A 25,380-nucleotide genomic window follows, 5' to 3' on the forward strand; every position below is an offset into this window, starting at 1 on the left:
GAGAAAAACTTTTGCTTAGTTGACATATTTCTGGACACCCCAGCTCCAACTTTTTAAAAAAACCACCCACCTAGAGTGGTCATCCTTAGATTTGTGGTTCCTTGCTAGAGGGACGATTTAAGAACGTGTCCTTATTGTCTTAATTACATTCCTAACTGACCTTCCCCCCAAATCCAATCACTCCTTTTTAGTTAGAATTGCTCTAGATCCATTTTTATCACATTTTCCCTGAGAGCTTCTAAAGTTTTTTTTTTTACTCTCCTGTACGGAAAACTTGCCTAATAGTCTGGCATCTGTAAATATTTTCTATCTTCTCCTAAAATGATACATTGTGAATGCTTGAAGACAGTATGTTTTGTTTGGCTTATTTTCTAATGTTTGCTGTAACGTTGCCTGTAGACACTGAGACTATGTTTGCTGAAACACTGTCTTTGGAGTTATCCTCCTTTTTGCAGCACCAAGGCTGAATCTTACGTCTGCTTATCAGTGACCAAGTCCCACTAAAGTCAGGGATACTAAAAAAGAAGAAGAAAGAACTGTCCAGCAAGTAATCCAACAGGTACCATGCTAAACAGTTACATCCTCCTAAACCCACTGAAATCAAATTACTTAGAAGGATGCAACTTTGTTTAGGATGGCACTATAAATGCTGATTGTTCCTCTAGTCCTCCAGTTCCCCTTTTCCACTCTTTTGACTTAACAGAAAGTGTTCCCACTTTCCTTTTATACATTGTGTATATTCTTTTTTTCTATTTTCCCACTCAAGGTATACCGTATGAAGAGCGCACTCTCCTAGGAAACTCTGTTTCCTCATTACTCAGGATTATTTCCCAAGCCTGGGCTGGTTCACATCTTAATAAATGACACTGCTGCTTGAACTCAGTGTTGACTTTGCCATGCATTGCAGACAGATAATTTCTAAAAGCACCGGAGCCATCTGCATCATCCTGACACAATGATGTGATGGCTACCTGATTTAATATTACAGATGTTCAAGTCATGCTCTGTAGGTTGGTATGGCGGGGGCACCATATCTGAAACAATCCCTTGAACATCGAACCATCTGGGATGCATGAGTAGAATTATAGTGTGCCAGAGTTGCTTTTACAGTACCTGCCTTAGTTTTTTGATGGAGTTCATTATACAAGGTGGTGAAAACAGCTACGGAGGAAGGAACAGTTTGGTTTTGATTTGCAATTTTTCTGCAGTCACTTAACATTGCTAATAACAGTTCAAAAGAAAACGTCCCTAGAGGCAGAAGTGAGATGAAGGAACGGATCATTAAAATTCACTCTAAAATGACTCTTCATGGCTTGCCACACATAGACAGTTTGCAAAAATTACTGTAGTGCAACTCCCAGATCAGCACTTTATGGATGCAGTACCACTACCTGATGTCATTGGGGTACAATGGGCTTCTATTACTTAGCTCAGTACCATTTAAAAACAACTTTAAACCTATTAAAAAGGTAAAGGTAAAGGTTCCCTTGCTCGAAAGCCAGTCAAATCCAACTCGAGGGTTGCGGTGCTCATCCCCGTTTCAAAGCCGAAGAGCCAGCGCTGTCCGAAGACATTTCCGTGGTCATGTGGCCGGTATGACTAAACACCAAGGTGCACGGAACGCTGTTACCTTCCCACTGAAGTGGTCCTATTTATCTACTTGCAATTTCTTGCTTTCGAACTGCTAGGTTGGCAGGAGCTGGAACTAGAGACAGGAGCTCACCCCGTCTTGCGGCACCCGGGTCTTGAACTGCTGAATTACTGACCTTCCACAGCCTGCAGTTCAGCGTCTTAACCACTTGAGCCACCGCAGCTCCGTTAAACCTATTATAGGGACTCAAATATCAGTAAAATCAATGTAAAATTCTCCATTGCATAAGTGCATGGATTTCAAGAATTATTAGGGAAACCAATGCCAGACTATACAAGGTTAACATATATACACTTTTGCTTCCAGTTACAGGGGTGTTCTATATCTCAGAGGTTTGAAGTCAAAATCTCAAATAAGATGGCTTCTTCCCCTTAATCAAGCAGCGCCACAGAGTGCCACAGAGTTCTCACATGTGGTCTAGATCTTAGCCATCAATCTCTTAGGGATTGCACAGCTCAAAAATGGCCTTTCAAAATGAAAAAAGCCTTAGCATGCTTGCTATGCTTGAACATTCACTGCCTGTTTCTCCCAATTCTTTGTTCCCAGGTACAAACAATTAAAGCCTATTGACTTTCATCTGCAAAAGTCCTGTGATTGGAAGTATCCACCCTTGGCAGGAATAAGGAGAGAGTGCTAAAAGATAATGGATGGACATGAGTAATTAACCACACATGGCTAGAGACAGCTACAAAAACCACACTTCACTCAAAAAAAGAAAAGAAAAGAAAAAGCAGAGCTCAGAAAAGCAAGTCATGTTGACAAAGAACCATCACTCCACAGCTTACAATGACATTTTGTCACACTCTGGCAGGGCTCTAATAATTTTAACAGCTGCACGGCAAGCTGGAAATCAGGTGAAGCATCTCCAAGTATGAAGGCACTCTGACAAAAACAGCTGGTTTCTCCACTTGACATGGGGCTGTTCAAAGGCTTATGAAGCTCAGCACCTTGCCAGGGAAGCCAAGAAACCTTGTGTGTTAAACAACTCATGTCAAGATAATTAAACAGCATTCTTTTAAACCTGCACAGTAATTTTATCTTTTATCACTAGGTCAAAATTTGCACTTCACACTGAAGTTTCATTTATATAACTTTAAGCTTCTGGATGTAACCAAGCATTTGAATGACTTTAAAGGAATCAAGAAATTATTTGCAAAGTGGCTTCGTACCTTCCAATGCTTTTCACACAAGAACTGAAGAGGCATACACACACACCACTGTAAGTAGCTCTTTGGGGCAGGCAACCGCTGCAGACAACACTTCAGTATGCAACCACTTCAACAGCAGCTAAATGCTTATGATGGACAAACTGGGCATAGAAACACAAACTCCCCTGACCCCTTCATGCTTGCACGGATGTATGCGCAACCACAAACAAAACACTAACACTGCTACTATAAAATCCACAGCAAAGAAGTGCTTTCTAGCAGTTATAGCTTCTTTTGCTAGAGTACATTATTTGGGGCCGTAAGAATGGAAAACTCCTGTCATTTGTTTATTTATTTAGGAGATAACTGTGCCATAGAGTCTAGTTCAAAGTGGCTTATAATTAAGCCGGTCATGAAACTGCACTGTTCAAGACACCTAAATTAATGTCTGAATCTACCTTTACAACATACAAAAGCAATGGATACTTGGACACAGAAATAACCATGCTAGGCTCAGCTGTTTGGGAGCATAAAGACTATATAATCCTTTGTTTGAAGAAACTTTAGACCTTTGTGAAGAAAGCGCCATATTTCCTAAAGCTAGAACTACTATGGAAAAGGGAGTATTACTTTAATTGGCACTTTCTGTGAGGCTCATTTCCAGTTTAACAAGGAGTCTGTCATCCAGGAGATCCACTGAAATATATATCTCCTTCTAAGAGCTAGGACTATATTTAATTTATTGTTTAGTGATAGTTTTTAATTATTAGCTTAGATGACTTTTTAGGAGGATCAGACAAATTCTAGCAGCTGCTTGACAATAACTAAATAGAACCTCCATGTTTAAATAATAACTAAAAAAACCCTCCAGAGGTTATCAGATATTAGGGATAAAATGTTGCTCAACTGAATGTATGCTTTGTGTGAACCAACATGACAATTTCATACTCTTTAAAAATGTTCTTGAATGAAAGCTGACTGGGCTATAGTCCAGAGAGCTTGAAAAATATATATTTTAAAAGTCAAAATTTCCTCCAAGCAAGAGCTGATTCCTAGAATGCTGGATGATGTTCAACAAACTACAACCATAATAATGAAGCTACAGTTTTCAGGAATCCTGTATTTATAAGATGAACACAAAATGTTGAACGGTCATACGAAAGAGTGAAGTAAAGTGAGAAAGGGAGAATTTAATCAACAATAACCGTACTACATTCACCATTTTCAATGGAATTTATTTCCAGGTAGTCACCAAGATTCCAAAACTTTGCTAGACTCTTTCTCACATACGGAACTTGATATAAGCAGTGGGTGCTCACCTTAACTTCAAAGCTAAAAAATGCTCTGCACATACAATCACAACTGTACCTCAGTTTCTGATACTAAAGTGCAACTTTGTCCTCACTGGAAATCAGAGAACAATACTATTTACAACACTTCACATTCTCCCAACTCAGGTTTTCCCATTTTTTTAAAAAAAGGAAGATGGAGAAAAATGGAAGAGGAGGAACTTTTCTACAAACCTGTGCAACGCCCCAGGTTTGCAGAAAAATCCAAAATCTAAAGAAAAAACATTGGAAGAGGTAAAAAACAACCAAGTAATAAAAGCAATGTCTGTATCTTTTAGAGATTAATACCCACTGAGATCCCACAAGACTTTGTTCCGAGATGTAGGTGGCCATAGCAGCGGTGTGTGTGTGTGTGTGTGTGTAACACAACCAAGACAATATTGCTGAGTTTTCCAAGCCTTGGTTTCTGTCAGTTAAAAGGCAGAGAGGGAGAGAAACCCAAAAAGGTAAAAGATGGAAGGGAGGAAAGGAAGCAGGGAAAGGGGAGAAAAAGAGCAGAAGCTGAAGGGGGAGAGCAGAAAAAGGTAGGTAGGAGAGGCTGCCACAGAGAGGGAAGGAAGGAAAGCTAAAGACTGGGGAGCACTTAAAGGTTGGCTGGTGATTGGGTGGGAAAGTGGAAAGGTCATGAAAACTGCCAGAGGGAGGGAAAGGAGGACCAAGCATCAGGAACAAATAGAGGAGAAACAAGATGCCCTTTGTGAGGCCTGTGCTTGTATATTGTGTGTCACCAGCATGGTTTTTCAAATCACCTCTTAATCCCATTTTGGATAATCCAGGTAATTTGGATAAATAGTGCTAGAACTGCAACGTTATTTATATGGACACTTCCATCTCTCTAATTATAATCCTTGAGGGACAATGAATAAATTAGAACTGGCCTGGTTTTATTGGCAAACTTAGGCCCCGTTCATATGAGGCAGTTTGGGCCGGGAGCGGGCCAGATTGGAGGCGCATCAGACGGGCGCGATCCCACGGCAACATCTGCCTGGCGTCGCGCTCCCACCTCCAACCCGGCCCTTCCCCTGATGAAGCGCGTCAAAGATTATTATTATTATTATTTATTTTATTTGATTTATACTCCGCCCTCCCCGCCCTCCTCCTACTTCGGTGGTTCATCTGGTTGAGGCGCTTCATCCTGGCTGTGGGATCGGCGGCATGTCTTGCCGCCATCGCATCCCCGGCCCCCTGCTCGAGCATGCGCAGTACGGCAGCCTCCCCCTCCGACTAGTGTCTTCCTCCCCGGCATCTGATCGTGCCGGGGAGCAACGGAGCGCAGCAACCGGGATCCGTGGGATCCCGCCGGGGTGTTTCTTTTTTGGCGCGGCTTTCAAAAGCCGCGCTTCGCCCCGTCTTTTCCCTGCCGTGTGGCAGGGGCCTTAGATTAGTGTTTGCTGTAGATACAAACTTGTAATAAGAGCTAAATTCTTTGTTTTGGGTCCAGCATGCATAGAAAGGAGCTACCCTGCCCATGGCACAAATGGAACTTGGAGGCAGTGCTACGAGCCAACTGCGGCACATCTGAGCCACTGCTGCCACCTAGACTAGGCAGTTGCAGGAGAATAATATAGTGATGGTAGTTGTTTTGTCCTCTTCATCCAGGAGATAAAAGGCATGATAAGAGAAAGTATGAGTAATTCTCTGAGTGGTCAGCTGGAGTATGTGCAGAGTAAAGACTACATCCAAAGTACCCATTTTATCCAAAGCTGCATTAGTCTAGATTTCCTACTCTGTAGCCATATTTGATGTAGTTAATTTTGATTCCAGAAAGGAGAAATACATGAAGCTCCCTTACACTGAGCTGGATCATTGGTCTATCAGCATCAATATTGTCCAAGGTCTCAGGTAGAGGTCTTTCACATCACCTATTACCTGATCCAGATTTCAACAGCATGTTGAATTCTCACCTACATACATACAGCAAAGAGAGAAACTGAACAGATTCATGACCACCACTGGAACAAGTTAATATAAATTAGGTAAGACGTTTTATTGAACTAATTTCCACTTTGCTCCTCGGGGCTCAGCATGGGAAACATACCCCAAATAATCAGTATCACAGCCATACATTAATTATCCAGAATTGTTGATTTCCATAACCCTGTTCATATAACCACATTAGCAACAAACAGCATCACACGTCTTCTTGTATGCCATCTTCTGGGAAACAAAAACGACAACCAGGACAATGCTGTGTGTGGAAATTCAAAATCAGGTGTGTTTGATGCCAATGAAAAAGACTGCGTTCAAGTGGGAAGTGAAGACAGGAAACCCTGTGTGTGGGGGCGGGATGGGAAAAGCAGTAGCAACAGCAGCAGCAGCTACAAACAAGTGCAGAGAGCAGAGATCGTTCTACAGAGAAGCTTATTAATTTTTTTTTTACATATGCACAAATGCAAACCTCTGAATAGCGTGGTCTACGAAGTACCAAACTCTTTGTATAAAGGTAATCAGATGAGGAATGCTGCCATGAAACATAAAAAGGAAAGGAAGGGTGAAAAAGGCAAAGGTTTCCCCTAGAAACATATTTAAGTAAAGAGAAGCTATTGCAGTAAAAATGGATAGCTCCTTAAAATCAAATGGATATCAAACAGCTTGCAGTATTTCATCAATAACACATGCTATCAACAACAGAATCATCAACTGGCAGGCCACCGTGAAAGAAACAAGCTCTCAGCGCTTATACACTGAGTTGCTTTATTTCCTGCTTATTTTGGCATCAGCAGAACTCTATGAAACAATCCAAAGGGAAGGCATTTTAAGCAATCATTGTTTTTATGGACTCCACCTAACATCTAAACCAGTGAGAGCTCTGATCAGCGTGGGACCCAAATTCAGCTACAGACAGAAGACAAAAAACAATGAGGAATGTAGAAACTGCTTCAACAACAACCAGACTTAGTTTAGTGTGTTTTAGTTTTCAGGGAGAAGAGAAGTATGAATCTGATCCCTGCACAGTATTCAGAACATTCTATGACTAGCAACTCCCATGAAACACTCCTTACATTTTGGATCTGAGTGTTCTGGCACACTGAACTCGCTTTAGCTAAAGAGCACGCACTTGCTTGTGTAAGAAAGTACAGGAAGAGATACTTGGACGGAACATGTGCAGTTTCCTGGCGAGCTGGGGGTAAACTAGATGGGATTCTGAAAGGTCACTCTGAATTAGCCAAAAGATGCTTGAAATCACAGTGGGGTTGTTGTGGTTGCTACAACACAATTAAAAGCTATTGGCCCGTTGGTGCTAATGACATTGCTACATATTAATAACAGTCAAGCATTTGGGCAGTGCCAGAACACAGTGGCTATTCAGCTCTTCTGGATGTTCAGTAGAAATGTGAATTAATTTTAAAAAACCCTTGAAAATGTATCACACTTATAACCAGCAATTTGTCAGTAGCTCAACCTTAACTCATGCATATAGTTCTGGATGCAACTCAATGCACTAAGTTTACTGAAGTGCTAACAATTTCTTGCAAAAGAGAGTCAGTATGCTTCACTAGACTATTTATGGACACTTTTATATTTATGGGAAATAGGGATTTTTTTGTCTATCTACCCTCCTAATAGGTAGTTTTTGTCACTGTACTTTTGTCACTGTAAAATCCATTTTTCATAACTAATTCCTAAGGAGGAGTCACGTTAGCCCTCCTCGGCAAAAACAAAATCTTGATGCCCACATCACCATAAGCATGGTGATCTCCTAAGTGGATAGGTGCTTACTGAGAGATGGGTGTTTTGTTTTTTTAACAGAAGTCAAAGTGTGTGCCCCATTATTACGCAAAGCAAAAAAAATCCAGAGAGAAGTCCTGACATCCACAAATGAACAGCAGACCTGTATGAATGGCCAATCCATTTTCTGCGGCAGAGAATTTATCTCCTAAATCACATATTTCGGGCAGTCTTGAGAATAATTGTAACATAGAATGCCACTCAAATCCTGATCAGAAGCATTTGCAGATACTACTGGAGCATTCAGAAATGGGAAACACTTCGGACACAGGACAGGCTACTTGCTTGGGCATGGGGAATGGGACATGAGGGACACTCTCAAATGTGTGTGCCATAGTATTCAGTAAGCAATCTATGTGGTAACAAAGTACGTGCTGTCCAGAGGTGACAAAGTGTAGCAGCTAAGAGTGCTACTACAGCTGAGCATATCGATTCCACACTTGTTTATCTTACCCGCAGCTTTTCTTCTCCCTTAGTGGACTGTTTACAATCGGGGTGCCAAACTGTGGAACCTAGGGGGGGGGACAACAACAAGATGTCAGCGCAAGTCGAGTCATTTCAGGACATAATATGCTCAATTTATGGTCAAACAAAGGTGAGGTAAAATGGAGTCCCTGTTACTTTTAAACAAGAGATGGGAACAGAAGGCAACCTTTCCAAGCCTTACCTTCCCACAACTGGGGACTCTAAGTACTTTTCTCTATTCCCAGCTGTGACAATGGAATAGTTTCTGAGGAATGGGCTGTGTAGGAGATAGGAGGGTCCAGTGCCTTTTCCCACAAGCTCCTTTGGAAATAAAAGGCCAGCCCTACATCCTGCACCCTATTCTTTAGTAGGGGGGCCTTTTGAAAAAATAAACACCTTATTTTTTCTAGCTTAGTCCTCAAAGAAATGGAATAAAATATAAGTATTTGTAAATATATTTCCCACTTCCATGAACAAGTTTGCTGAATCAGTTTTCATTTTACAAAGACAGTTTAATTGAGAATTATTAATTGTTTTGAAATATTCTTTTTAATTTAAGATGTGTTTTTATTTTATATTATATCCTGCATTTCCCCCCGGGGACCTTTGGGAGACAAATGTAGTTCTCCTCTCCTAATTTTATTTGCAGCAAAACCTTTGAGGTAGGTAAGGTTGAGGGCTAGTGAGTAGCCCAACATCACCCCGTGTGCATCAAAGTAGACTATCCTTGTCTCATAACAGCATAAGAAGAGCCCTGCTGGATTAGACCAAATGGTCCATCTTCTAGTCCAACATCCTTTCCTTTCCTTTAATACCCTTAGAAGCTCATTGGTTTACAGATCTTAAGCAGCAGAAGATACTTGCTTCTTATTTTTTGATGCAAGAGCTAAAAGGACTGAGACAAATTTTGCAGTTGCTAGAGTAAACTAAAAAACCTTATTGCTGAGCAAAACAGCCAGGGTTTCCAGAATATAGCAGGTTGATTAAAGGCTTAATATAGTGATCCTGTATATTCTTAAAGAATCTGCATTCAAGCAGGGCATGGAAGGATGTATCTATTCTATTAAGGCCACAAGGGCAGATTCTGTTAGAATAGGGCCTATTCAAAAATCTCCGCTGTAAAACCATTGTAGGTATAATATTCAATCTTGCAAACAAAAAAAGCTCTACAGTAACATGGAATGGTAAGATAGTGCGGGGGGGGGGTAAAGATCCTGGGGAAGAAAGACCAAAAGATAGGGGTGAACAAACTCTGTGGGCTCTCAGGATCAGAATACTATAATCAATTTCTAGGACACACTTTTTGATCAAAGAAAATGCTTTGGATTTGCCCATCTCAAAAATATCATTAATTGACATTCCAACTATCATCAATTTCTTATCCAGGGCTTTCATCCAAGTTGATTTGTGGGTTATCTCAATTTAGAGAGGCTAACAAACCATCTTTGGCACAGAGCTGTTTTAATCTCGATTTAAAGGAATAAAGCCATGCTCTGGCTTCTAAGAATACCTGTCCAAATTCTGCCCGCAATGCAATGTTTGACACACAGCAGGGAATATTCAGTATTTCCCTTAAAAATTGGGCTAAGGGTTTATCGATGTTATTGGAGATAGCTTTAATCCAAATAGCTGAGCCATATAGGATACGGGGAACCACTTTCAAATTAAAAGCTTGCACCAGTCCTGGAATATATTGCCCCTCCTCAATATGGAAGAACCTGTTGATGGTGCTTGCACTTGGTTTAGCTTTATTAAGTGCTGCTCTAAGTTGGGGGGGGGGGGGTTGTTTCCAAGACAGATCTGCCAAAAACAAATTCCTCAAATAGGACAAGGCCTTGACTTGCTCAATATTGGACCCTTTGATAGACCATTGAGATGGGTTCCATTTTCTGGTCTTGGTGAAAACTAGGATCTTAGATTTCAGACAGTTAATCACCAGGCTTTCTCGAAAGCAATAATTAAAAAAGGATCACAAGGCACGTTGCAGCCCGACCCTAGTTCAGGACAAGATCACAGCATCATCTACAGAACAAAACAGGCATCCCAAGCTCAGCTAATATTCATGGATGGCAGCAGTTATTAAAGATTGCTGCTGCGTCATTTAAATACAAATTAAACAAAAAAGGCACCAACAAGCATCCCTGTCATACTCCCTTTTCCAAATTAAATGGATTTGTTAAATTCCCATCATACCCACATTAGACATTATAGGCCAGTCAGCTTAATGTTTCCCCTCTGGATCCCTTTTTAAAAATTGGTGTCACATTTGCTACTCTCCAGTCTTTTGGTACAGTGGCTGAATTTAGAGATGGTTATGTATATGGGTTAGGTTAGTAGATCAACAATCTCACACCTGAGTTCCTTAAGAACTATGGGGTGTAAACCATCAGGACCTGGAGACTTATCGATTTTTAATTTTGCCAATAGGTCTAGAATTTCATCTCTGGTCAACCTCAATTTGGCTCAGTTCTTCAGACTCCCTTCCTGAAAATAGGGGCGGTGGCATGGGTACGTGCCCCACACTTTCCACAGTGACCACAGAGGCAAAAAAGCCATTGAGCTTCTCTACCATCTCCCCATCTTCCTTTAGCAACCCCTTTATTCCTTTGACATCCAAAGGCCCCACTGCTTCTCTGGCTGGTTTCCTACTCCAGATATATTTCTTAAAACGTTTACTGTTTGTCTTGATGCCTTCAGCAACCCGCTTTTCAAAATCTTCTTTGCATGCCTAATTATCAACTTACATTTCTTTTGCCAAAGCCCATAATCCTCCCTGTTCAATTCATTGGGGCAGACCTTCCACTTTTAAAAAGACACCTCTTTAGTTTTTATAGCTTCCTTGACTTTTGTTGTTAACCACGCAGGCCTTCTTTTAGACCTGGCAGTGCCTTTTTTCACCTGTGGAATGCATTCTATTTGAGCTTCAATTAGTGTGGTTTCAAAAATCTTCCAAGCATCCTCTAGGGATTTTACTCTCTTGTGTTTCCCTTTCAGCTTCCTTTTTACTATTCCCCTAATTTTTGTAAAGTTCCCTCTTTTGAAATCAAATGTTACTGTTTTGGACTTTAGGGGTAACTTTCTATTGATCTGAATGCTGAAATTTACAGCATTGTGATCACTGTCCCCAGTTGGTATAACAACTTCTACATCTCTCACGAGATCTTGAGACCTACTCAAAACCAAGATCACTAGTCCTCTGGTTGGCTCTGTGACCAACTGTTCCAGTTCACAGTCATTTATGATGTCTAGGAATCTCATTTCTACAGTATGACTCAAGCACATATTTATTTAGTCAATGTGAGTGTAGTTGAAGTCTCCCAGTATAAAAACATTATCTGCCTTAGTCACCTCCCTTATTTCCTTCTCCATCTCAAGATCAGTCTCAAGGGTTCGATTAGGTGAGCAATAGTGCACCTCCACTTTTAAGTAACCCTTAGGGCCCCATATTTCTACTCATATCATTTGTGTTGGGGAGTTTATTCCCCTGATGCCCGCAGCTCCAGTACTAAACTGTCTGTGTTTAGTACTGGTATCAAGTCTTTTGCAATTTATGTCAACTCTATGCATTAACAATTTCCCAAACGTCAACTTCTGGTTGATGGCAGCACGCTCACGGACTCACCTCCTGGACCTCCCGGGGGTGTCTCCGTGCTCTGGCGGACGGAGGGGGTGAGCAGGCTCGTAACCCCCCCCCCAGGAGCCTGGGGAAGGGCACCTGGCCAAGGAGCTTTGAGGGGGTAGCCTCTTCTCTGGCTGAATACCAGGGAATCGAGGCTCCCCCTTGCTCCAGTGGTCCATCCAGCCGAGAGACCTGATGGTACAAGTGAAGCTAGCCGGATCAAGTTCAGGAGATCAGTTGTTTGAAAGGATGAATGAAGAGGGGTCAGAAGGCCAACTATGAACGTGAGTCAAATGAGATTTTTAACAAAAAGACACTCCTTACCCGAAACGGCGAAACGGCAGAAGCGAGTGGTGGGAGGGACGCCTCCCATGTCCATAAATTGTTGAGCGAAAGGGGAGGGAGTGGAAGAATAAACAAGAAATTGCCCAGAAGTACTCATTCATCGAGCTATACGGATAAGCGTATATTCAGAGACTTTAAAATTTATTGCGAAAGCAAACAAATGAGAAAAAGATGGCGGGGAAGAGGGACAGAGACAAAGAGAAACTTTTAAAAGTGAAACTAGAGTCCCTGAAGGTGCCGGATACGACCAGTGAGACGACGAAGGCGATGACAGAGGTCATGCGCCCTCTGCTGGAACAGCTCAATGTCTTTAAAGAACAGATGTCTGTGGTAACAGCGAATATTACTGTACAACAAAAGCAGCTGCAAGTTGTGACAACAAGCATTACTGCTCAACAAACGAAAATAACGGATTTGATTCAAGTAATGAGGCAGGATGCTGAGAAAGGAAAGGAAATGGCTGAGACAACGCAGATAGTGAGGAAAAAAGTGCAAAAATTGGAAAAGAAAACTGTATTTTTGGAAGATCAGATGCTGCAGGTGCAAATGGATAAGGCTAATATGGTCCTGCACTTCCCAGGGGTGCCAGAGAAAAGAGGAGAGAATCTTAAAAAAATTATGAGTGAGCTACTTGCCCCAGTAGCAGATATAAAGGCGGACTTGCTACTCAACGACATGGATGTGGCCTACAGGTCATATTCAGGATACATAAAGAAAAATAATCTGCCTGGGGAAATTGTAGTAAGATTCTCGAAGAGGCACGTCAGGGATGCTATCCTGAAAGCAGTTGCTGCGACACCCCTGAAGGTGGGGGAGAATGCTGTCAGAACGCTAAAGGATATTCCATTTGAAGTAAGACAACGCAGAAAGAAATACAAAGAACTTGTGTTTTTCCTCCAAACAAACTCAATTGGATATAAATGGCTGTTTCCAGAAGGAGTAATATTCAAGATCAAGGAGAAGAAGGTCAAGATTGACTCTGTTCTTAAAGCTCAAGAGTTTCTAAAGGAGCAGCTGGGAAGGCCAGAGGACGAGAAAAAAGAAGAGGACGATAAGTCCAGTGGAGAGCTGGAAACTGGTTCGTCTGGTGAGGACTCTTTGTCTGAGCAGGGGGCATCAGCCCTGAAAAGTTCCTACAAACTGCGGAAGAGAGAGAAGAAGAAGTAAAGGCTGAAGGACTCTGAATTGTGCCTTTGAGAACTTTGGTTCTAGGGGATGATGGGGGGCACTGTTATTGGGCAATTAAATGTAACTGGGGATGGTTAAAAGGGTTAAAAGATTGACACAGTTCATAAGAAGTACAAAGATGAAAAGTCTGAATGAAGTATAAAAAGCTAGTTGGAGATCTCCTCTCTTGGGTTTTTAGTTAGTAGTGGGTTCTTTACTTTCTCCCTTATATGTAGCTTTCCCTTTCCCTTTTTTCTGTTCTAGTTTTTGTAGTGTTTAAAAAAATCAATAAAAAATCCCCTCCGGGGGCTTAAAAAAACAACAATCTCCCAAACGTCCTATCATTAACAGTCTTGTCTGGGTCTTGAAAACTGAAGGCCATGGTTTCCTTTATTAAATCAATCCCTCTGTTCCTTTTTTTCTGCTGCCTTCATCTTTTCCTAGCATTATTGTCTTTAACACCACACTGGTCTTCTGTAAACAGCAAGCAAACATGAGACACTTCCAGAAACCTTCTGGCAACCCATCAGTTAGACAAAAAACACAAAAAAACCATCTCCTTTTTCATGGCTTCTCTTCCCACCCCCAGTCAGATTGAGCAAACACGCCTTTTACTGTGTAACAGGTGTAAGTTGATAAACCACTCCATACTGTCCATCTCCTTTTTCATGGCTTCTCTTCCCACCCCCAGTCAGATTGAGCAAACACACCTTTTACTGTGTAACAGGTGTAAATTGATAAACCACTCCATACTGTCCTGGTATTTTAATACAGCACATTAAAGCAAGTAAATATTAATGAGAAAATTCTGCATTGTATGCTAAGAGCCCAACAAAATGTTATTTTTATCTATGTAGGAAAGAATGTGGAAAATGTATAAAATCACAAATATTCATCTTGTATAAATAAACTGTGATAGATTTTGACTCAAAGAGTTTGTAGATCTATGTAAAATAATCTGTGTTTCTGTGCATTGGGTTTATTAGACTGTTCAGAAATCTTCAGCCAGCAATTGGTTCTGCCCAATTTATTTATTTATTTTTTGCATTTATACCTGCCCTCCCCGATAGGCTCAGGGTGGCTTACAGACCAGAATTTTAAGCAGGGAAAAGTAGATCCAGCTAAAACAGAGCAGATTGAAGCATTCTTGACAAGCATTAACTAAAGCATAAAGAAAAGCAATATCTGGATTAAGAGTTAACTTTAGTTGTTAAATTTTTGTAAATTGAATTGTATTAAAGCATTTTTTATTCTGTGTTGCAGTTCATAAGGCATTCAAATGCTTTATGAGAGCTTGAATTAGATAAATTCATGAATAATGGTAGAAAAATTGTGACTTTTCATGGGTTTTATAATTATTTTTATTCAGTTTGTTATGTTTTGTTTATATTGTAAGCCACCTTGAGTTCTGAAAGGGAAAAAGGCAGCTAATAAATGTTTTAAGTAAATAAAATAAAATGTATCATGACTATTAGCCACTAGCTAAACAAAACCTTCATGCTTAAGAAAAACAACAGGAGATCATAGGATGGATCCTGCCAACTTTTCAGAGGCACAAGAGGGAGAAGGTGCAATATCATCTTAAATCCCTTCTGAATCATCTTGTCTTCAAGAGTTCTCCAAACTGCAAGCATTGCCTTTGTGAGGGGAGGGGGATCAAAAGGGCCTACTGAGGGAAGAGGAAGGTATGGAATGATCCACTCTGCCAGTGAAAAACTTACAGGGTCCAACCACACATCTCTACTGTGTTCTGTTTGTAGCCTTCCCGCAGGAACTTGGAAGACAGAATGCTAGAGTTCTTGGTGTGATCCATCAAGGAAATTCTTATACAATGAATTCTTAAAAAGGGATGCTGTACCAGCTATGGGAGGGCAGAGATGGTGGGATTCCCCCTGGACTGAAGAATGTCCAGTCCCCCACTCTGGCCTCTCCTATGGATTCCTTAAATCCCAACTGCCCACAATCAAGTAGCAAGGGGACAATTAAATGGTTGGTTGTGTATAAGCTATGTGCTCCCTAAAAGTCTCTTATTTGGGAATCAAAGGGTTGCTATGGGACACTAGCTGGAGTTATCCTGTGTGGGTTCCACAGGGCACAATCTTATCCTACATTCAATTCAACCTCTATGAAAAGACTTTAGGAGAAATCATTTGTAGTGCTGGAGTGTCACCAGTATGTTGATGACAATCTGATCTATATATCTTTATCCAAATCCCCTGGTTATGCAGCAGAAGTCTTGTTCCACTGTCTGACTGCTATGGTTATATGTCTAAAACTGAACAAATTGAAACTGAACCCAGATATGCACAGGGCCAGCTAGAGGAGGAGAGGAGAGGAGATTGGATTTATACCCCGCCCTTCACTACCCGAAGGAGTCTCAGAGCGGCTTACAAACTCCTTTCCCTTCCCCTCCCCACAACAGACACCTCTCACCAACATTTTGGAGTTTTTTGAGAAAGTGAACAAGCACGTAGACAAAGTTAACCCAGTAGACATTATATTCTTGGACTTTCAAAAGGCTTTTCACAAGGTACCTCACCAAAGACTCCTGAGTAAACTTGGCAGTCATGGGATAATAGGACAAGATCTCTTATGGATTAAAAACTGATTAAATGATAGGAGGCAAAGTGTAGGAATAAATGGACAGCTTTCACAATGGAGGGAAGTAAGCAGTGGGGTCCCACAAGGATCAGTATTTGGGGCTGGTACTATTTAATTTGGTCATAAATGGTCTGGAATTAAGGTTGAGTAGCGTGGTGGCCAAGTTCGCAGATGACACAAAATTATTCAGGACGGTGAAAACCAAGGCTGACTGAAGAGCTCCATAAGGATCTCCACAGATAATCCTGCCCCAAGAGTCTCGGTGTCCTCAAATAAATTTACCTCACAATAGTGAACCCATGATTCAACAGTTATCAAAATAAAGGCTTAAGTATGCTATTTTATGCTAACCTTGAGGAAGAGCAGGAGAAAATAAAACAAGCCATCCCTCCCAGATTGGAGACTGTCACAAGTCCCTTTCACAAGGTCTGTAAAGTGTTGTTCTTAATGGAAACCAATGAACAGATTGTGTTTAATAGAGCTGCCATTTATAAACAGTTGATATTGAGAAAGTTAAAATTGTTCTGTCATTTGATGTGATTTTATTGACTGTTTTGTAAACTACTTTGGGTTTGCTGTTGGCAAACAGACAGCACACAATTTTAATAATATTAATTTAATAATATTTGATATGCTTATAGTCTCATTGGCACTGGTACCTAAGGAGGACATTTAGTACTAGAGAGTGGATGCTGATAGTATGGAATCTGGAAATAACTGGTAAATGAGTAAATTCTTACTGAACTACACACTATTGGAATATATCTTCATGAGAATCAGTAATAGTAATTGAGGCTTTTAAAACTTTCTTTAAGTAAAACGGGTAGGAACTGTCTTTATCAATTGCATATACAGGTCATAAATAAGAATTTGATATTGAATTTGTAGGTTTAAAAAAAGAAAAGGTAGATCCTCTTCAAGGCAAATCTTGTTTATTTCAAACTAATCTATGTTGCTCTTCCAGGAATTCCAACGACTGATAATAACAAAAACAGATGCTATATTGTTACCTTGCAGGTACATTTCTTCTCCTTCTGTGAACATCTGGCTGCATCTGCTGCATCGTGCACAGCTCGGATGGTAATGCTTATCACCAGCCTGCAGGAAAACAAAAATGAGAGAAAAACTAGCATGACTTTCACTATCACTGTCCTGTACGAGCACAGCATAATCTGAAAGCATATGATCCAGCAACCTTGCTGAAAATAAGCAGGTCTGGGTCTGGACAGAAGTCCCCCTGTGAAACTTATATACACCGCCTTGGTTCCAAGGAAAATATATGGGATAAAACATAACAAGCTAATAAACAAATAAATAATATACACTGCAATACTACCTGAGTACAGAAAACTAAAGTTCCTGATATGAATCCCAAGTTTTTTGGGCTAAGGTAATTACAGCACTTATATTTTCTATAGCCAGTGGCCATCCCAGCAGACCAGTAATCATTTTCGGCCTGGTGGGCTGTAACCAGTTGCACAATATGAGTCAATACTCACATTGCCACCCTCTTTAATGTTGATTTATAAACATGTATTCTTCTCCGTTGAGGGCCCATCTGCTTGTTTCTGTCTCAAAGTTCAGTTCAATTAATGCTCCTTATTCTTTTGCACTACTGTTAAAATGCACTCATCTCCTGTGGGCTATTCAAATCAGAAGTTTAATTTAATTTTTTTACCTCTCATCCACTGTTTTTACAATGAACCAAGCACTAATTGAATGAGTGGGTTGAGTGAGGTTTGATCTAACAGTCTAGTGGTACTGAGTGCTCCTAAATCCCATTACTGTATCCAGGGGTCATTTCGTAGAAAAAGAGGTGCAGGAGCTCATTAGCATAACTTATTTGCATATGCCACACCCCCAACATCACCAGAAGTGGCAGAACTCCAACTAGTTTGAATAGAGTAGGATTACAGTGTTAGATTTAGAAGCTAAACGCTGCAGCAGCTCTACATGTATGCAGGTCAACTGTAAACAAGCAAGACATGCATTTAAGATAATTTAAACAGACTTCAACACATATCTCACTGGTACAATATATCTGAATTATCTAATTGCAACTTCTCCATAAAATATGCCCAAATCAATAGGGCTGCCAAGTGGGGGCGGGTAAACCCCCGCTTTGGAGGCCCGATTTCCGCCACCGTGGAATCGGGCCCCAGGGGGAACTCTGCTCCCCGATCATGTTGGGGGCGTGGCCCCGATTGTCAGAGGGAAAACACTATGGTTTTCCCTCTGATGATCGGGGCCACGCCCTCAACGTGATCGACGTCGCGCGTCACTTCCGGTGATGTGCTGGCAGCGCGCGCGCACAACGAGGGATGGCTCCCCCACTGGTGAATAAAATTCACTTGGCAACCCTACAAATCAAGCATTTCTGAGCCCAACGTGACAACTGACAAAGGGTGCTTAAAGTTGTACTGTTCTCCCCCCCCCATTAAATCACAACCCCTTAAAGCAATAAAGCCCTTCAGCTTACCAAACCTCTTTCTACAGCCACAAAAGGCCATAACTAACCCCTACATTGATGGAATGGGTACAGAACCCAGCAAGAAAAAGAGACAGAAGGATGCAAAAGCCAAGCTTTTGGCAATGCAAGCTCTGCAAGAACACCTGATTTAACAAGGCTGTTCTTGTAAGTGAAGTACTGATCACTCACATCCCACTGATTCCTATTAAGAACATAAGAGAAGCCAATGTTGGATCAGGCCAATGGCCCATCTAGTCCAACACACAGTGGCCAAAAATACTAGGTGCCATCAGGAGGTCCAGCAGTGGGGCCAGGACATTAGAAGCCCTCCCACTGTTGCCCCAAGCACCAAGAATACAGTGCAAGAATACAGTACTTCTAGAAGCAAAGATATCCTTTCCTGATGGCACAGTCTTTTTTGTGTGTGTACTGTTTTCAAGGCAGGAGCCATTCAGGAGTGGTTTGCCATTGCCTCAACTTCCCTGGTAGTCTCCAATCCAAACACCAACCAAGGCCAGCCGTGCTCAGCCTCCAAGATCGTAGGAGATTGGCCAAGAGTGGGCTATCCAGGTCAGGATCTTTTTGAAAACCTCTCTTGTTATTTCACACTCAATAAAATGCGTTAACTACCCGGGCTTCCTTTGGATTTCCAGGAATGAACCAGTTGGTTCTATCTTTATTACAGCCCACAAGCAATACAGTAATTCTTTGGTCAACCCCAGCCCAAACAGGTTCCAATTAACCCAGATGTGTTTGAAGATAAAAACTACAATGAAGTAACACCTGAACCAGTGATTCCGTCAAGTTATCACAGCCGGAATGAACCAACTGTTCAGCCTTTTGAATGCCTCTCACATGCATTTACCCAGTATCTGCCATAAATGATGGTAAATCAGTTCCATTCTAAATCCTGCACTTCATTATAGTCAGTAAGATTGGATCACAATACAAAGCAAAGCAATGGCAATGAACTCCCTCAAACTGTACCTAATTCCAGAGTTAAGACTGTGGTCTTCGGGGATGTGAGTGAGTGCTTTGGCTACTGCATAGATTAGTTTGCTCTGGAGCCATCCTTCCTGAGCCAAGACAAAAATCTGTGAACCGGAGGCTAAAGAACTGTGAGCTAGCTCACACTAACTCAGCTTGGAGAGAACACTGGAAGATCCGAGCTCTGGCTCACCCCTTCCCCCTCTCCCTTTCACAATCTGCCAAAATTCATAGTGATTAAAGACTGCATTGCTGTCAGATGACCATCTAGCCTCCACTTAAAAACCTCCAAAGAAGGAGAGCTCAACATTTCCCGAGGAAGCCTATTCCACTGAAGAACAGCTCTAACTGTCAAGAAATTCCTCCTAATGTTTAGCTGAACACTCCAGCTTTGTTCAGGGAGGGCCAGCGGGCTCCTCAGAAACTGGCTGTGGCCCACGGAATGATTGTGCCTGGTCCCCCACCACTTCGCCAAGTTATAATCAAGGTACGGCAAAATATTTTTCTGCGGTTTTGTCTGCAGTTTTGAATAACCAGAAGTCTCTCTGGCTGTTAAGAGCTCTATTAACAATTCTGAATATTTGGCCTCGGGAAAGGTTTGGAGAGGACACCATCCATGGAGATGAAGCTGAGGATCTGGTCATTACCTAGACGGGGGTCCTCCTGGGACCACCATCCACCCTGTGTGCCCACATCAAGATTCTTTCCCCAAAACACACACAACTCACAGTGATGGTTTCTTTAACGGGAACTGTGCTTCTCAACCGCACACCTCAGCAGTTGTTGAAAAAATGGAAGTAAAAGAACAGAAACTTGCGGTTGCTGCAGTGTGCCAAATGCGTAACCGTTTCCCAGCCTCGACTGTACAGAAACCTAGCAACACACAAATTCGCTCTGCACATGTTCAGATGCACTCGTCCCTTACTCGCACTCCCATCCCCTCCTTGCCTATTTTAATCACACTTTACCCTGGAATAACAATTTACTAATATAGAACAATGTGAAAAACAAGAACTCTAAAAGTATATTGTTTTACTAACTCTTTTAATACTAATATTAAGGTTAACATAAAGGGGGTCTCCCACTCTTGGGTTTTTAGTTAGTGTGGGTTTCTTTTCTTTATCCATAGTTGTAGTTCCCCTTCCTATATTTTTCTTTGTAGTTTGTAGTCTTATTGAAAAAATAAAAATACCCCTCCGGGTTTTTTTTTTAAAAAAGATACCAGGATATTCTGGATAAAAAAGACAATCTTAAATTACCAGAACAATTATCCTGGTGGAAGAAAGCGCAACTGGAATCAATATATTTGAAGGATAAGAAACAAGGTTTTAATAAGAAAATAACTGAACTAGAAGAAATTGTTTTAACAGCAGAAAATAAAGTGATAAAGAAAATATACAAGGTTTTATTGGATGATGTGATAGTGGATGAAATAGTGAAAAAAATATGATTGTATGGGCCCAGAATATAGGCCATAATATTAATTTAGAAGAGTGGGAGCAGATTTGGCTGAAGAATATAAAATTAACTAATGCTGTGTCATGTAAAGAGAACATGTATAAGATGTTTTATAGATGGTATATTACACCAGATAGATTAGCTAAACAAAATAGTAACTGTTCTGATAAATGCTGGAAATGTAAAAATAAGATTGGCTCTTTTTATCACATGTGGTGGCTATGTGATGTTACAAAGAGGTATTGGAGATGGATTCATGAGATAATGGAAAAAATAACAAGAACTAATATCCCGTTTACTCCAGAGATACTGTTATTGAATATATTTCTGAAAGACTTTGATAAAGCAGATAGGTATTTGATAGTTCATATGTCGACAGCTGCAAGGATAGTATATGCCAAATATTGGAAAATAATGGAAATGCCAATGAAACGAGTACGTGAATAAACTATTTGAAATGGCGGAAAATGACAAACTGACACTTGAGATGAGAGCTGGCACAGAATGGACTTTTCAAAAAACTTGGAAGAGATTCTATGATTGGTATAATGTAAATGCAACGGATAGATAAATGTGGTAATTTGAGAACGCAGAAAAGATAAGCTTAGGCCCCGGTCACACGAGCAGGAAACCGCGGGGGGGAAGTGTGGCAGTGTGCCCCGGGGCAAACTAAGGCGCCGTTACCTGACCAGACCTCCCGTGGAGGTACCATGGAGGTACCGTGGAGGTCCCGTGGGAAGGGAGAGGTGCCGATCGCAGCACAATCCCGCGCGCAAAAACGAAGCGCGCGGTTCGGCAAACTGGATAGTTTTTTTTTCTGTACAGCACGACTGCGCATGCTCCGTAGGGTGCTTTTGCGCATCCACGAAGACCTGGGGGAAAAAACTTTTTCGCAAGGATGGGAACTTGGGCGGGCGCCGGATGCCACCGGAAACGCGATCAGATGCCCGCCCTTGCCCCGTGGTTTCCGGATACTAGTACCTCCAAGGTACTAGTTTTTTGCTGTGTGGTTTCAGCGGGAAGCCTCGTTTGAGCCACGGGAGTGCTACCCTTCCCAGACGTGCCGGTGAGATCGCGTCCGGAAACTCCGCATGTCTTCCGTCTGACTAGGGTGGCTAATGTTCTGTGTGACCGCAGCCTTAGTAAAATAGATAATGAATTTAGAAATTTAATAAGCAGAAGAAGTGATAAAAGTCTCTTGTTATATGTTATATGTTGTTGGGGGTAGTTGGGTGTTGTTTGTATGTGTGTCTGTAGTATATAATGAAAAAATAATAATAAAAGTGTACCCTCGGGTACTTAAAAAAAACAACCACATACTGGACAAGTAAAATTTTAGGCAAAATAGAACTAATGACAGCATTCGCCAACTTACATAACTGTAAACTGCAGAATTTAACAGAATGAAGCAGCATGGGAAATAAGCACTGAAAGAAAAATTATGTGGTAGAAGTCAAGAGATCTGTCTTCTTCTAGTCCCACAGTTTAATTCCACTGAATAAGGGTATTTCTTCCTGCAGAGACCTGTCCTCATTTAATAGATGTACTAACTTCAGATCAGAGTTTCTTACAGCACATAAAAATGCACCCAGCCTCATTCTGTCTCACATCTTTCATTTGAAAGGAATAACAATATCCTTTTGCAAAGTCCTCAGAGAGTCATAAATTCAAGGCTCTAGCCAAGCAAAACTTGTCAGAAACGGGCCTTGAAGGCCAGTTTGAAGTCCTGAAGTCAAACCACCTGTCATTACTACGCTGGTCAGAAAGCTGCTATTGTAAAAATGGAAGTGCCAGAATTTTGTCTGGAATGCAGTATAATTCACAGGGATGTCTTTTAGTGCATGAAACAAACATGAATATAACAGTCAAGACACCGGCACAAACATGCTCTTTTTCTTCAAATATTATTTCCCAAGACTCAGTATAATATGAGATGTAAAATGCAGCAGTTAACAGAGCTGCAGCCAAGCATTTATATCCAAAGCCCCTCACATAAATGATATAGAATCCTTCAACCTCCAAATAATAAGTGCCTAGCAACCAGAAAGGGGGGGCATAGTGCCGAGCAGCGCTAGAGCGGGGGGACTCCAGCGCTGCTTTGGGAGTGCGCGCGTGTGCGCTTTGTGCGCGTGCCGCAACCACATCACCCGGAAGTGACGCGACCACACTGGGCATGCTGGGGGCGGGGCCACGACCATCCGAGGGAAAATCATACAGTTTTTCCTCGGATGACCGTGACCCCGCCCCCAGTGTGCCCAGCTGTCAGCTACACTGTCATGGGGGTTGGGGAGCTCGGTCTGTGTCTGGTTAATTGCTACTGCATTCCTTTCTTTTTCTGCTTTGCGCCGAAATGCTTATCTATACAGATGTGCAGGAGGGAGTTGTATTGTCTGGGTTTTTCCTAGGTGCCGTGGGAGAGTGTTGGTTCTCAGCTTTAGCTACCTAACGGTCTCCAAGCTTTATCCCACGGGCGGGAGGGTGCCTAATTGGCCACTGCTCGGGGGGGTGCATACGAATACCCTATATCCTATTATGCCCATGGGGCCACCGCCATTCTTAACAGTGCTTATGTTACTGCATCTATAGCTCTGCAATAAAAGTATTACCGTTCCTGAATGTGTGTACTTCATTGTTGGCTGTGGGTTCTGACACCGGCGTGGTCGCGTCACTTCCGGGTGACGTGCACGGCACAAGCTTTGGGGGCGGGGTTCCCCCCAGGGCCCAATCCGTCGGCCTCTGGGGCAGGGGTTTCCCCACCCCCCGGGGGGACTTGGCAAACCTAGGCCCTACTTACCAGAAGATCTGACTATAGAATTCCTGGAAATTTCTAAAATACCTGGAATTAATAAGGGTAGTCCTAGCAATTGCCAGAAACTCTATGGTAAGATTCCTATAGAGTTTCGGGCAATTGCTAAAGCCACCTATGTCACTTCTAGGAGCTCTAGGAATTGTCAGCAACTCTATGGTCAGAACTTCTAGTCAGCAGCCAAGATAGGGTTATCAATCTCCATGTGGGGCCTAGGAGTCTCCCACTACTACAACTGATCACCAGACAATAGAGATCAGTTCCCCTGGCGAAAATGGCTGCTTTGGAGGGCAGGCTCCATGGCATTGTACCCTGCTGATGTCCCTCCTCTCCCAAACCTAGGGTTGCCAAATGGGCCCGGGGGGTGGGGAATCCCCCGCTTTGGAGGCCCGATTTCCGATGCAACAGAATTGGGCCCTGGGGGGAACCCCGCCCCCCGAAGCTGCGTAACCAGAGGTGACGCACAACGTAGGGCACGTTGGAGGCATAACCCAGAGCGTTGGGGGGGACCCCCCGACGATCTTGGCCACGCCCCAATGTGCTACGTTGTGCGGCACTTCCAGTGATGTTCCGGCGGCGCGCGCGCGCACATCCCCAGCAAGCTCCCGGAGCGACAAGACGCTCCCCTGCCAGTGAGTAAATTCGATTTGGCAACCCTACCCAAACCCCCCCCTTCCTAGGTTCCACCCCAAACTCTCCTGGTATTTCCCAACCAGAGTTGGCAACCCTAAGCCGAGACTTTATGTTTCTTTTTAATTTTTCTCCCCAGGACAATCTTCCCCTCCCCAGCCCTAGTTTCCACCCACTGATAAGCTGAGCATCAGCAGGCAAGGGCTGCAACTGGATGGAAGCCTCCCACCATAAGCAGGCAAATGAGAACCCTAGTGGTCCTGTGCTCAGTGATGACTTTCCTGGTGTCTGCCAACTGTTTGTTCTGGTATTTAGAAGAAGAAGAGAAGAAGAGATTGGATTTGTACCCCACCCTTCATTCGGCGTCTCAGAGCAGCTTACAAACTCCTTTCCCTTCCCCTCCCCACAATAGGCACACTGCAAAGTAGGTGGAGCTGAGAAAGCTCTTTTGAGAACTGCTTTTTCAAGAACACCTCAGACAGAACTATGGCTTGCCCAAATTAATCCAGCAGCTGCAAGTGGAGGAGGGGGGAATCAAACTCAGTTCTCCCAGATTAGAGTCCGCACACTTAACCACTACACCAAACTGGCTCTCTTAGGCAAAAACTCTGTGGTAAACTTGGCTTCTATTATAGAGTTTTGCCCAAATACCAGAGTGTTGCCCTGATGTGGTGACATCACTTCCAGGTGACATGGGCAGTGACATAGAAATGTTGCTGCAAGTTGGCTGGATCTCCCTCTTTTTGGAGGTAAGTTCCCCCTGCCGGCCAGCTGATTCGCATCAGGGCAGTGGGGCCTGGCAGTGGGGGACCCCTGATTCCACCAGAGGATCTGGCAACTCTATGCCAGAAACAGTGTTACTATTAGAGTTATGCATAACCACACTCCTTAACATTTTGTGGTTAGCTCTGCCTCCTCTGGTAGCCATTTTGTTGTTGTAACCACCATCTTGTGT

The 25,380-nt window shown here is 42.4% G+C and overlaps 1 protein-coding gene across 14 annotated transcripts in view; it reads right to left on the reverse strand.

Moving 5' to 3' along the window:
• Nucleotides 1–25,380, reverse strand: part of ABLIM1 (actin binding LIM protein 1) — a 151,070-nt gene that overhangs the window by 77,123 nt on the left and 48,567 nt on the right. For 11 of the 14 annotated variants that reach the window (XM_015421512.1, XM_015421511.1, XM_015421508.1 and 8 more), the window contains 4 exons: nt 17,085–17,172; nt 8,331–8,389; nt 6,547–6,609; nt 1,114–1,161 (listed from right to left, as the gene is read on the reverse strand). In XM_015421512.1, the coding sequence (XP_015276998.1) occupies nt 1,114–1,161; nt 6,547–6,609; nt 8,331–8,389; nt 17,085–17,172 (258 nt within the window). The remainder of the gene's footprint in view (nt 1–1,113; nt 1,162–6,546; nt 6,610–8,330; nt 8,390–17,084; nt 17,173–25,380) is intronic. The other 3 variants (XM_015421515.1, XM_015421513.1, XM_015421504.1) reach the window with 2 other exon arrangements.

This window comes from Gekko japonicus, unplaced genomic scaffold (assembly GCF_001447785.1).
Source record: "Gekko japonicus isolate JY-2015 unplaced genomic scaffold, Gekko_japonicus_V1.1 scaffold1116, whole genome shotgun sequence".
In the NCBI taxonomy this organism is placed as follows: domain Eukaryota; kingdom Metazoa; phylum Chordata; class Lepidosauria; order Squamata; family Gekkonidae; genus Gekko; species Gekko japonicus.